Consider the following 12,651-nt stretch of genomic DNA (forward strand, 5'->3'; position numbering starts at 1 on the left):
CATCAGCATTACAAATTGGCTTAAAATGTTTTGTAGTCAACTGAGCTTTGTCAACATAGGTTAAGATGGAAGTTTTACTAAATTATGCACCCCATTGTTTTTGACCAGCTGCTCACCAAAGAAATTTTCTGGACCCTCTCTAAAAAAAATGACAGAAAATTAAAAATATATTAAAAAAAAAAATTAACTCTTGTCCCCAAAAATTCTGACCACAAGTTAAAAGATTTTAAAGCTGTTCCCCTAGACAGGAAGAACAAGCATAATGAATTCATTCTATCCTAGTAATATAATCACTATGGATCTAAGCAATATATTTAATTATTTGTACATGAGAGAGAGAGATGTTTTACATGATATTTGGTTAGTGAAATTCTGTAAAATGGTTAGAGAGAGAAATTTAGTATTGCCATAAGTTTCTAAGTAAAAGCTTATTGCAATCAGCCTTCAGATTCTGTAATACTTAAGCCAAGGAAATCTCACTTTTTCCCAACACATTTCTTCAGTTTCCTCACCAGCATATGCTATCCTAGCACATGGTTAATAAAAATATCTTCCATGATAGAAAAAGACATTTTGAACTTCATAGACACTGCCAATTTAAAATCTGATCTACTTAAAAAAAAATACAATTCAACATATCCACTATTGAATTTCACTGGTTTTCAAGTATCTGCCTATGTAAGTAGATTTACAATTATGTTATTAAAAAAAAACATTGCAGGAAATAGGCTAACATAATTTACACATGCAACATACAAAAAGTCATAGGAATTAATTACATGTACCCTGAAGATCAGGCATAAAAATACATAAATGAAAAATAAAACCAAACCAATTGTTTTTCTAAAACAGTAATCTTCATATTTGCTTTTTAGAAGTAAATAAACTTAAAAAATGAAATTTAACTTCAAAAAAGAATTTCAGAAGTTAAACAGCTTTATGAAACTTTTGGGTTCTTGTAAGATATAGAGCACCAAGTAGAGTAAGTTCTGCATCCACAACCAGATATTTGGAAGTCAGGGAAAAAACTCTGGAGTACTCGGAGTCATTCGGTACACAATTTGTTTCATTTGAAATACCCGACTTCTAAGCAATCACAAGAGTCCCCATAGCTGAAGCAAAATTTGTTTGTGAGGCTGAAAAAGCCCTACAACTCAAGTAGTTGAATCTTACTTTAAAGACATCACTGCTTTTGTATTCCAGTGAAGCTTTGAAAGTCAGCTTTTGCATGGAAAATAATCAAGATCTACTTATAGCCACAATCATACTCCTTATCTTTTTAATTGTAAGCAGACTGTAAATTTGTATTGGCCTGAAACTGAGTTTAACCTAAAAATATTATGGAAACTTTTCCAAAGTCTGCCTGTCTTTTCACCAGTTTAAAGACATTTACTTCATATACAATTTATTCTTCTCTTCCAGACAATACCAGTTTCCACTCCAAAGTGGTACACCAGAATAACTAAAGCAGCACATGAAACTTTATTCAGTCACTCTATCATCTCTACTCTTTTGGGTTTGTTTTTGTTTTTTTGGGTTTGTTTTTGGTTTTTTGGGTTTGTTTTTGGTTTTGTTTGGTTGGGTTTTTTTTTTATTTGTTTATTTCCTTCAGGAGGAGAGGGAAAAAAAAAACTAAAAAAAGGCTAAATGTGATGGTAAACCTTCTCCATGTCTGACAACATTTCTTTAAGAACACAGTAGGTCAGTGTCCTTGGCAACAGACAAGCTGTCAGTGCCAATACACTTTGCTCCTCTTGAGTCAACACAAAGAGACTCTAGCTTTTCTCTCCATTGACTATAGAAGGCACCTAGGGAAATTAGCATAATTAGGCTAAAATTAGCCTTTGGAATACTGTTGAAGAGCCATATAGATTCACTCTCCTCACAGAATTTGACATCTTATTTAGGAAAACGTAATTATTTTTGGTTACTGAGTTTTACAACAGACAAACACAAATTATCTCCTAATTTAGGAAGTCCATTAATCTGCTTTGCTCATGAAAGACTTCATTAGGAACTGACAGGGATATCAAACAGATTACCATAAGGTGGAGTTCTGTTCAATAACATTCGTTTGGAAGCGACGTGTGTCTTGTACATGAAAATGGAGGTTGACAGTAACTGTTTGCCACCAAGGATTTGAAACAACTGGAAAGTGATGTACATCATGCCATTTGGCAGCCCAGGAAATAAGTTCCAAAGCTATCTTCCTAAGGGATTTTGCCCAGGCATTATTATACAAACAAATCAAAAGAAGCAGGGTAGCCTGGCTCAAAGATATTAAAATAAATAAATAATTATATTTATGCCATTACCCTCAGTAAAGCTGCCCTGTTAGTTTGGAGCACAAGGGGACATTCCTCCCCCCCATCAGAGCAAGAACTTTGCGTTCCACCGTAATAAGAAATTTTATTCCAGAGTAGCATCACTCTACTACACCCCTGTCTCCCTGAACTGAAGCTCCATTTAATTCCATCAACTGGGAATCATGCCCAAAGGAAAGCCCAACAGTTTTACAGAATCCACAAAGAACACCCACACTGCTAACAATGGCAAGGTAGAAGAAACGCAAGCATTACTTCTTTACTCATGCAAAAGCAATCACTCTAAGTGAAAACAATCCACATCACAACCCTGGAATTTATGAGATTCCTATTGTACCAGCTGGAAATACCATGGTTAAAAGGGAAGTATGACAAAACGATAATACTGATTGCACCCATCGCTCTATTTGGAAAACTAGATCTCCAAATCTTCATTTTGACACTTTTAGTTATGCCCTTCAAGCCTGGATCTAAATCCTGAAATATTTAAGCTAGTAAGACAGTGAGGTTGTAATACTGAAAGAGTTTGCCTCCTGACACTTTTTCAGCTAACAGAAATCTTTCTGTGCAGTGTCAGTGCTGTGGAGAAGGATGTTATTTCCTCCTTCTCACACCATTGCTCTTGCTGCTGGAGAGCAAGAAAACAGTGTCTTACCTATACAATGGCTTCAGGAGGTCTGTTTAAAGATTCAAAATATGAATTCACAGAACAGCTTTCCTGTTCCTTCCAGAAGTAGTTATTTCTGCAGGGGATGAGCCCAGCCATCAAAAGAATTTCAGAGACTGAAAGGAAACAGTTTTTCTGCCTCCAGTTGGTATCTGCTCTGTGTTTAGGCCCAAATGGTACACCCTGCCACATACAGAATCTTCTCAATTCATGTTAACGGGCAGGTACTTTAGGACTTCTGAAACTACTTCCCCATAGCAAATAAGCAAAGATTTATTCTGATTTGATATAGTATCCGAGTTTACTCACAGAATTAGTTCCAAGAACTTGCAGCTTTGGTTCGCCTGATTCCAGAAGCTTGGCCACCATATGAAGGAAACTTTCCACAAACGGTTTTATGCTTTGAGAATGGCAAGCCATTAGAAGTTGGTCCAATGCCTCCATGGCAATTAAAACATACCTGAAAATTAATTAGAGACACTCATGTAAACATGTGCCACATTTATCATTACCTCAATTAATTCAATTTAGGTACTTATTACTACAAAAATTAGAAAACAAAGGGTGGAAGGCATATATTTTTGCATTATCTAAAAATGGAAGCTATTGGTATTTCCTATTTTTCCTTTTTTGGGGGGGGGAGGGGGGCGGGGAGTAGAATAGAGTATTTTTAGAAGAGATGTCATAATACCTGGTAATTATAGTAAACATAGTTCAATTTTCTTTTCTAGCACATTTTATTTCCAACTATAAATCCCAGCTTTCTAGTCTACAGCTCCTCTGTCCATCCAAATCCCAGTATGGAAAGCCAATGACTTATTCATGCTCCTGCACAGTCAGACAACATGCTAAGTAAATGAAAAAGAGTAAAGAAAAGCAGGGAACAAAGTTAATTACCCTAAAGAATGGCCATTAACCCATTCTATAAAGTTATAAAAATAGCTTTTGACATCACGAAGGCCAATAATGATGGCCTGTGATGGGTATTGCCACTTCCTAGACTCAGTATTTTCTTGCTCCATTTCCACATTCTTTAAAATCTTCTCTTCTTTTGACTCTACATTCTTTCAAATTTCTAGCTCAAGTAGGACTTAAGAGTATGACAGAGTTTTAAAGTTCACATTTAAATACAATTTAGCCGAAAGGACTGAAAAGAAAGATATACCCACTTCCCAATACCCTGAATGACATTCAAGGGTGTTTTGGGTTTACATGGCAAGGTTTCGGTAGCAGGTGGGCTGCAGGGGTGGCTTCTGTGAGAAGACACCAGGAGCCGCTCCCATGTCAGACAGAGCCAGCTCCAGCTGGCTCCAAGCTGGACCTGCTGCTGCCCAAAGCTGAGCCCATCAGCAACGCTGGTAGCACCTCTGTGATAGCATATCTAAGAATGAGTACAAAACATTGCACAGCAGCTGTGAGAGAGGAGTAAGAAAAATATGAGAAGCAGGCCTGCAGACACCAAGATTGGTGAAGACAGAGGGGGAGGAGGTTCTCCAGGCACTGGAACAGAGATTCCCCTGCAGCCTGTGGTGAAGACCATGGCGAGGCAAGCTGTCCCCCTGCAGCCCATGGAGGACCACGGGGGAGCAGATATCCACCCGCAGCCTGTGGAGAACTCCACACTGGAGCAGGTGGATGCACCCTGAAGGAAGCTGCAGCCCATGGAAAGGCCAGGCTGGAGTAGGCTCCTGGCAGGAGCTGCAGCCCATAGAGAGAAGCCCACGCTGGAGCACATTTTCTGACAGGACCTATGGGGGATGCATGCTGGAGCAGTCCATTCCTGTAGGACCCACGCCAGAGCAGTTCTTGAAGAACTGCAACCTGTAGGAAGAACCCATGTTGGAGAAGTTCGTGAAAGACTGTATCCTGTAAGAGGGACCCCATGCTGGAACAGGGTAAGAGCGTGAGGAGGAAGGAGTGACAGAGACAAAGTGTTATGAGCTCACTGCAACCCCCGCAACATTAACTCACCACAAAGGAACTGGGTCTGTCTTACGTCCTAAATACAATCAGAACAAATATAATAAAATGCAGCTACCTGTTAGCATCTATTTTTAAAGCTGTGACTTATTTCCTTACCCATAGCGATGCCTGACAACATCTCTACTCAGTCTCTCTGCTAGGTAAGCACCAATTCGATCCAGCTTTTCTGGCGCAGAAACTGCATAGAAAGTCAGCTTCTCCATATCAGCTTTAACAAGACCATCCTAAAAACAGACATACAAAATATAAAATAAAAAAGTTCACAGAAAGTATAAAGCTTTTGAAGTGTTTTTCCTTTTGTCTACGCAACATTTAAAGATCTGAGCCATACAGATGGGAATAAGCTACTGAAAAAAAAAAAATCACTTTTGAGCAAAACTGTCAATAGCTTAGCTGCAAAAATCACCACCATAAAAAATGAAGTAAAATATTTTTTAAAGAAATGAACCAGCAATCTTCCCCCATCTTATTTTTGGGGGGTAACAGGTATTCCAAAATAAGGTATTTAGTGACATATGTCATCAGTGCTAGGACACATTTTTTCCCTACTGGTACAATGTAATTTTTTTTCTTTTCCCATTCCGCCCCCAAAAGTATATTTGATGCATAATTTTGACATTATATACAAACAAAATTGTAGCTTAAGTATTTTATTTCTTCAGTGTCACATCTTGGACAAGGCTGACGTACAGGGTACCTGAAGGCTAATTGTTAGAGCAAGATCAAAGATTAACTTATTAGTTCCAATGTGAACTGAGATATGGATCTCCTCAGGTGAGGTTATAACTATCAGGTAAGAAGAATAAGGCTTTTTGTCTTCCCCCCCCCCCCCCCGCCCAGAGGTTCACAAAAACATTCTCTTTTTCAAATAAATTACTTCGAAGCTTTTAACACACTCATTATGGATTAATGCATTTTATCAAGCAAGTCTTCTCATATTTTAGGAAAGGCCTGTAACTCAGTGAAACAACATGAACTGGCTGGTGTCTTGCACTGAGCCAACGAATATTAACAAAAGCAGAGACTAAGGAGTGCCAACTTAGAGCTGCTGAGTGAGACTAAAAATATAAGACTACCACTGTAGCAATTCTGATTGTTTCTAAACCTGTATCAAACAAGTAGATTAAAACAAATAAATCTATAAAATCATATTGTTCCATGCTTTCAACATACTGTATAGGCAGGAAATATTTTCTCTGAAGCCAGTAACATACACTCACATAGTAACTAGCAACCAGTAACAACGCATTTTAAAGAAAAGCCCACGTAGTTTATAAGATATAAGCCAAACACTATACAAACGCTGACTGTTGAGCTTACTTCCGCTATAACAGAAGATAACAAAATCTGGTAACAAATTTTAAGAAAATACAGCAGTAGAAATATAAGCTCTTTATTAGTCTGAACCACCACGTGACTATGTATAGATACACACATTACTAAATGGTAACATAGAAGTTATTTATTTTCACAGACAGTAAGAGCTGGGCTGTAATATAGCTCCAAGATTGTTCAAGTGAAATTAAAAAACTGTATATGAATAACTGGAGAAATTTAAAATCAACAACAACAACAGCAAAAAACCTCTTTGGATCACAACAGTCTACCAGAACTATAAAAACTTACGCAGTAAATATGTCAAGAGTTAGAAAATCAAAATCTTGTAAAAAACCAGAAAATGTTCACACCTGCAAGCATAACAAGTGTAGTGGAGTTATGAAGTTAAGTGCTACCTCTGCTGCAGAATACCCTGTTTAATTAAACCTCTATTTCTCTGAACATAACATACTAATTTCACTCTTCAATATGCACAGCCCTGCTTTGAAAAGGGAATTAGACCAGATGATCTGTAGAGGTCCCTTTCCAGTTAAATTATTATACTAACCTCTATTAAAGCTATGAAGCGTTAAAGCAGAATTTACTGTAAAATGTGAAAATAGATGAGAAAAAATAAAATTTTTAAAAAATGGCTAAATCATTAGTTACTAACCAACATTTTTCGAATGCCAATCCCTCAAAATTTTAAAGTCATCACTCACTTTTGGATCTTCAGGAAATATGTTATCTACCAGACGCTTGTAGCGAGGTCGCAAAGCAGCACAGCAACAGCACACTCCTGCAGAGAGATTTACCCAACAGAATTTAGAATTAAGTTTTAGAAACTCCGGTATTTTCATTTTAAGTGACTAGCTGACAAGCAAGGAGGAAAAAAAATACAGTGAATTCAGCTGCTCGTTACTATCAGCAATAAAGAAAAATTAAGGTAATTGAAAATGACTGAGAAGTCAAATAAGCAAAACTACTATTATAATGTAATACATGAGAAAATATGCAAGCATGTTGAGTATTAAAATGCACCTGCCATCCAGCCATACTTTAAAACATGCAGAAAAATCAAGAAATTCAAGATTTAGTAATATTAAAACCAAGGCTACTTCATTTACTGCTTTACCTTCATTCTGAATGATCATTTCAAAACATAACCAAACATTCATTATGTTCACTCCTCTACAAAAACATCAACTATGAAATCTTCTGTTTTACAGGCAACCATATAAAGCAATGTAAAGCACAAAATACAAAACAAGCTCTCCCTTCATTATCCCGCTGTTTTACTGGGTATCAGTCAAAAGACAGTCACTTGAAGTGAAGAAAGGTATTTTTCTCATCTCATTTCTACTCTGCCACTAATACTGTACTCGCATAAAGATAATCAGAACAATACATGTAACCTGCAATTTTATCAATTTAAAAAGAGTCACACTGCCTGCTCTAACAAGACGGAAACCTACAAAGTATGGTTTGTTTTTTCTAGTATTCAGGACTACTAGAACTTTGGAATAATTCCAGTTTACCTGAAGTAAAAACTCAGCACAAAAAAAAAAAAACAAACCTAAAAAAATGTTTCTAGATATCTGTCCAGTTGTTTTACCAGTGCATATTTATTCCCAAGGAATTTAAATGTTTTGACAAATCAAGTTTTAAATGTTTCAGTGGACATATTATCAGACTAACTCGCTGGTCATGCCTCAGATTAACATTACAGCAGCTCTGACGCATAAGAGCCACTAAATTGAAAATAATATACTGAATAATAATATAGCAAGTATGCATGCAGATCAGTGGCTGCCTGGTCTTTCAAATCTCAGTACCTAGAGCATTCAGAGTAGCTAAATATCTTACAAGTACCTTATGAAAGGTATTCATTTATGTACTCCAAAAAAATCATAAAACACTTTGCTAAAAATAGTAAAAGCTGCAAAAGCTTTTACTGAAAATCAAAATAGGGAAAAGAACAAAGGATATCTTGGCAGTAACTTTGATGATTATAATTTATGTGCAATTTTTTCAGGATGTAAAGAAGTATTAGACAAATACATCAGGATTTGTATTTCTTTGCTTAAGATATCCAAGAAACCTTAGTTGTTTTTAACCATACTTACCAGAACATCTGGGAGACTCATGACAAAGACTTCCCCCTCCTGTACTTGTTTTTATTGCAAGGCTACATAATATGTAGATATTGTCCCTCTATTCCACCTGTCTTCTGATACTACTTGTCTTTTGGACAAAAAGCTGAATTGTGCTCATAGTGTGACAACTTAATGCTTGCAATTTATTTAATCAGAAACAACTGTCAAAGATAGAGGTATGATTTTAAAAGCACACTTTAAGTTCTCCTCAGTGGTCTTTTGACTCAATTCATGCATTATAGAGTCATATATCACCAGTAAGATGAACACAGACTTACAACTTCAATATATAACTATGAAAACAAAAAACATGCAGGGAATAAACAACTGGAATATTGAGAATTTTTGTGTAAAATAGTACTTTGTTACTCTGTTAATTTCTTCATATGACTCCTTCTGTTGACATCTCCTACTCACAGAAGTCTAACCAATGTAAAAATCTACATTTACATAAAAGCTGCAAGTCCATAGTAGCTAAAATCAGAGCTATTTCATATGCCACTGGAAAACGTAAGTATCAAAAGAGGTTAAAAACCTGCTTGACTTAAACCAGAAATAATTCAGATAGTTGTACAAATAGATTCTATTGAGATAAATGTTGTGTAACATTTCAGAAGTAAGTAAAATCATAAGAACGGAGTACCTCATTAGTGTCTAGTATATCATTCACTATTCGGAAATTCAAGTAACACCAGCAAAATCCACGTAATATTTTTAAAAACCACCTAATATTGTTAGATGTTTCTTGAGTTAGGTATGTAGCTCTGCAGCTGGCTCAACGCTCTGTACTTGTGTTTTTCTACTCGATTTTCTACCTGATGGACCACTAACATTGGTCCAGAGTAAACAGTATGTTTGATTACTCCTAAGTATAATAAAATATTCTTACAATAACTGTAGGAAAATATTTTCCTACAGCTATCTAAAACATAGTAAGAACAGAAAATATCATAAAATATTGTATGCAAGACAGAGGCAATTAAAATATTTCTAGAGTTAGTTTCTCCCTCTATAAGTGACAGGAGAGAAAATCCTTGCAAAGGACCACAATTTAAGCCTTCAAGTGATGTTTTAGAACTGTGGTAATTACATAAATTAAACACAAAACCTGGATACAGTCAGTCCTTTGAGAAGGATGAAATATCAGATAAGGGTACCAACTCATTCTGACAGCCTTACCAGATGGTTTCATGTAATGGAAATTCAATAGTGTTCAAATACTGCTCTTCAAATTTATAGCACACAGTGAATTTTGACATTAAAAAAGGCCTAACAAGAAGTATATTACATAAAATTTGAAAATTTTCTCTTCTCCCCATCCTGGACTTTCAGTAGTATATTTACATTGCTATTTATTTAATTATAGCACAGTTTACATGGAAAAAGAAAACCCTACCATCAAAATAGAAAACTAAAATTAATATTAATTTTAATGTCATTAAAAGAATTTTCTAAATTAAATCATTAGAAAGCTAGAGTTAATCTATCAAAGCTTTCAGCCTCCAAAGATATTTTGAGTAAAGAAATTTACGGAGAACACTACCAGGGGAAAAAAAAAAAAGTGCCAGGCTCTCCAAAGAACACACAAAAAAAGAAAACCAAAAGCAAAACCCAAAACAATTAACAGTCATGAGACACACTTTGTGAGAAAATTATTTATCATTGCCCAGTGTTTTGATATAACCAGGGAAGATTACTAAAAACATAGAAATAGGTTTAAAAACAGAAGTACAAATATAAAAAATACACACAAAAGTCAAGTCTTAACAACATACATTAAAAATAGATTGAACTTAAAAAAATTTTAAAAAATCTAGGAACATTTCACTACGTAGACCAGAAAAGATGAATGTTTTAAAAGATGGAGAGAAGCTGAGCAATTGAAAACAGATTCTCTACTTCTTGGATACAAATTTAACCCAGATAAAAGCTGATCCAAATAAACAGATTCATTTTACACAAATAAGCTGTTTTGCAGGTCTACAGAACACAGTCACTAAGCCAGGTAAAAAGAACATGTTCCATTCTGTGCAGGTTTATTGCCGAAAAATCCTATGACAGTTCCCTTTCAGTGTCAGGCAAAATTTACATTTTAATGGTCTTCCCCTTGAAGACATCCTCATGTCATTTTATACAAGCAAATATGAAGGTTAAAGTGGTATCTACAGAGAAGTTCACACTGTTACATGATAGTCAACATAAAAGGTTTAAACAGTACTTATTATTTACTTCTGCAATAGTGGGATTTTCCAAGTTTAAACATGCATGTTCTCTTCTGCTAAAGGAATCCTGTAATCTGCATTTTACATGTTAAGACTGTACATATTTCCCAGCTGTACAGGCACTTCTTTTTACACACATTTATTCTACACAACAGCAGTAAGAAGAAACATTCCACGTTATCAGAAAACGGTAATTTCACCTACCCAAACACATACATGGTCTTGGTTCAAAAGCAGAATTATAATCATAGGCTTTTTCTTGCTCAACAGTTGGAACTTGAACATACTGCCTCATCCTGGATAGGATTTTACTCCCCGAGTACCCTCTCCTTTTTCAGAAATTTGCTCTCTCACGCTAGCACAGAAGCAGTTACTTCACGCGAGGGCTCTGCAATACTGTAAGCTTATCTGATTACCCCTGTGACATCTACATAAAGGCACCAAACACGTGAAAAACTTCAGTATCAAATTCTGTTAACGAGGCCAGACACAAGAAAAGAGAAAAGAGTAAAAGTAAAGATAGCTCCTCAATGTGTGATTCACAGCTCATCGAATTAAACTGGACAACAGTTTCATTACTTCAACTTCCCTGGAACACACAGATCATTATTTCTGTGACTAAAAGAAAAAATCTGTATAGTTTCAGGAAAAAAAAAAAAAAACCCTGTGTTCAGTCAGCAGCCACGTATCACTATGGAGTGATAAATATTTTAGCAAAGCATACTTGCTTGACCTTGCTTAAGAATGGTCAGAAAAAAAAATATTTAATGCAGACTGCTGACCAAAAAGGCTCTTTAAACAGAAGAGGTTAATGAAATTAAAATTGTCTCTAATAATACCTCAGAATTTAAGAATTTAAATCCTTAACAACCTTACGCACAAAGATTATGACACATCAGGTAGAAAATCAATTTTGAGTTAAGCAATTCCAAAGTTACTTTCTGGCTTCCCATTATTTCTCATCGTTTTATCATTTTACTTCCTACCTTACATCCACTTGGGTAACGCAAATACAGGATTTTCATATAGGTATTTTTATAAACCCTGGAAATTATAAGGTACTGCTTTAAACAAAATAACAACTAATAATTTCCACTAAATAACAATTCCATACCAAGTCTAGACTTAAGAGACTAGTGCTAATAAACTAGTGTTTACTGCAAATAAATTCAGAGAAAACGCTGAGCTGCACAGAAACTGTCACCACATAGTTTACTAAAAAAACCCTACAGTGTGAATTAGCAAAATACACATTACAAGAAAGTTTTATTTCAAATGAGTTTGTCTGAGTATTCACTGCTACATCTTACTCATACAAAATTACAGAAAAACAAAACCTTCAAGCTGGCTTTAAACATAAAACACCAAGTTCTGCCCATCAAGTTTAAAACTGCCAGATTATTTTCCTCGCTATCAAAACCTAGCAAAACAGAAAACAAATGGATTGTATTACTTCTCTAATGCTAGAATTTCTTCTAAAATTTTGTAATGCTGTCTAATATTGTTGTTAGCTGTTTGCAGAACATTAGCAACCTGAACCAAGGTTTCATGTTCACTCACTGAATATTTCTGTTATGTCCCAAGCTTGGATCTGGTCGTCCATATCTTTATTGTCTATCTTCCAAGATTTAAAAAAACAAAAAAATATATCTTATTCTATCAAAAAATAGTATAATTAACATAAAAGTTCGAATCTACAGATAAACGCATGTTTTGCTAATATCAAGAAACTGAGCAATATTAAAATTACATTTGGTTGCTCAATGCACTTAAAGATAACTACATAAAAATTGAGTACTTCACTTTTATACATTAAACTTTCGTTTTTCTTATTTTTATACATCTGAGATGAGAAATACAAACAAAAAGAAATTTGTTTCAAATATCCAGAAGAAAGTGCATAAAATAACGCTTCAACCACTACACTAACTATACCTGGTTAGTTTTGAACTGTTAATATCAGTTGATGCATTTAATTCAGA

At 35.2% G+C, this 12,651-nt stretch overlaps 1 protein-coding gene across 6 annotated transcripts in view; it reads right to left on the reverse strand.

Moving 5' to 3' along the window:
* EFR3A (EFR3 homolog A) overlaps positions 1-12,651 on the reverse strand; it is an 87,438-nt gene that overhangs the window by 54,099 nt on the left and 20,688 nt on the right. For 2 of the 6 annotated variants that reach the window (XM_087745873.1, XM_087745881.1), the window contains exons 1-4: positions 10,874-10,996; positions 7,014-7,090; positions 5,071-5,198; positions 3,301-3,451 (exon numbers count right to left, since the gene is read on the reverse strand). In XM_087745873.1, the coding sequence (XP_087601999.1) occupies positions 3,301-3,451; positions 5,071-5,198; positions 7,014-7,090; positions 10,874-10,964 (447 nt within the window). In that variant the 5' untranslated portion in view covers positions 10,965-10,996. Of the gene's footprint in view, positions 1-3,300; positions 3,452-5,070; positions 5,199-6,964; positions 7,091-10,873; positions 10,997-12,651 lie in introns of those variants that run through there. The other 4 variants (XM_087745900.1, XM_087745890.1, XM_009469806.2 and 1 more) reach the window with 3 other exon arrangements.

Source organism: Nipponia nippon, unplaced genomic scaffold (assembly GCF_047370975.1).
Source record: "Nipponia nippon isolate SJK-2023a ecotype South Korea unplaced genomic scaffold, ASM4737097v1 scaffold_1, whole genome shotgun sequence".
Lineage (NCBI taxonomy): Eukaryota > Metazoa > Chordata > Aves > Pelecaniformes > Threskiornithidae > Nipponia > Nipponia nippon.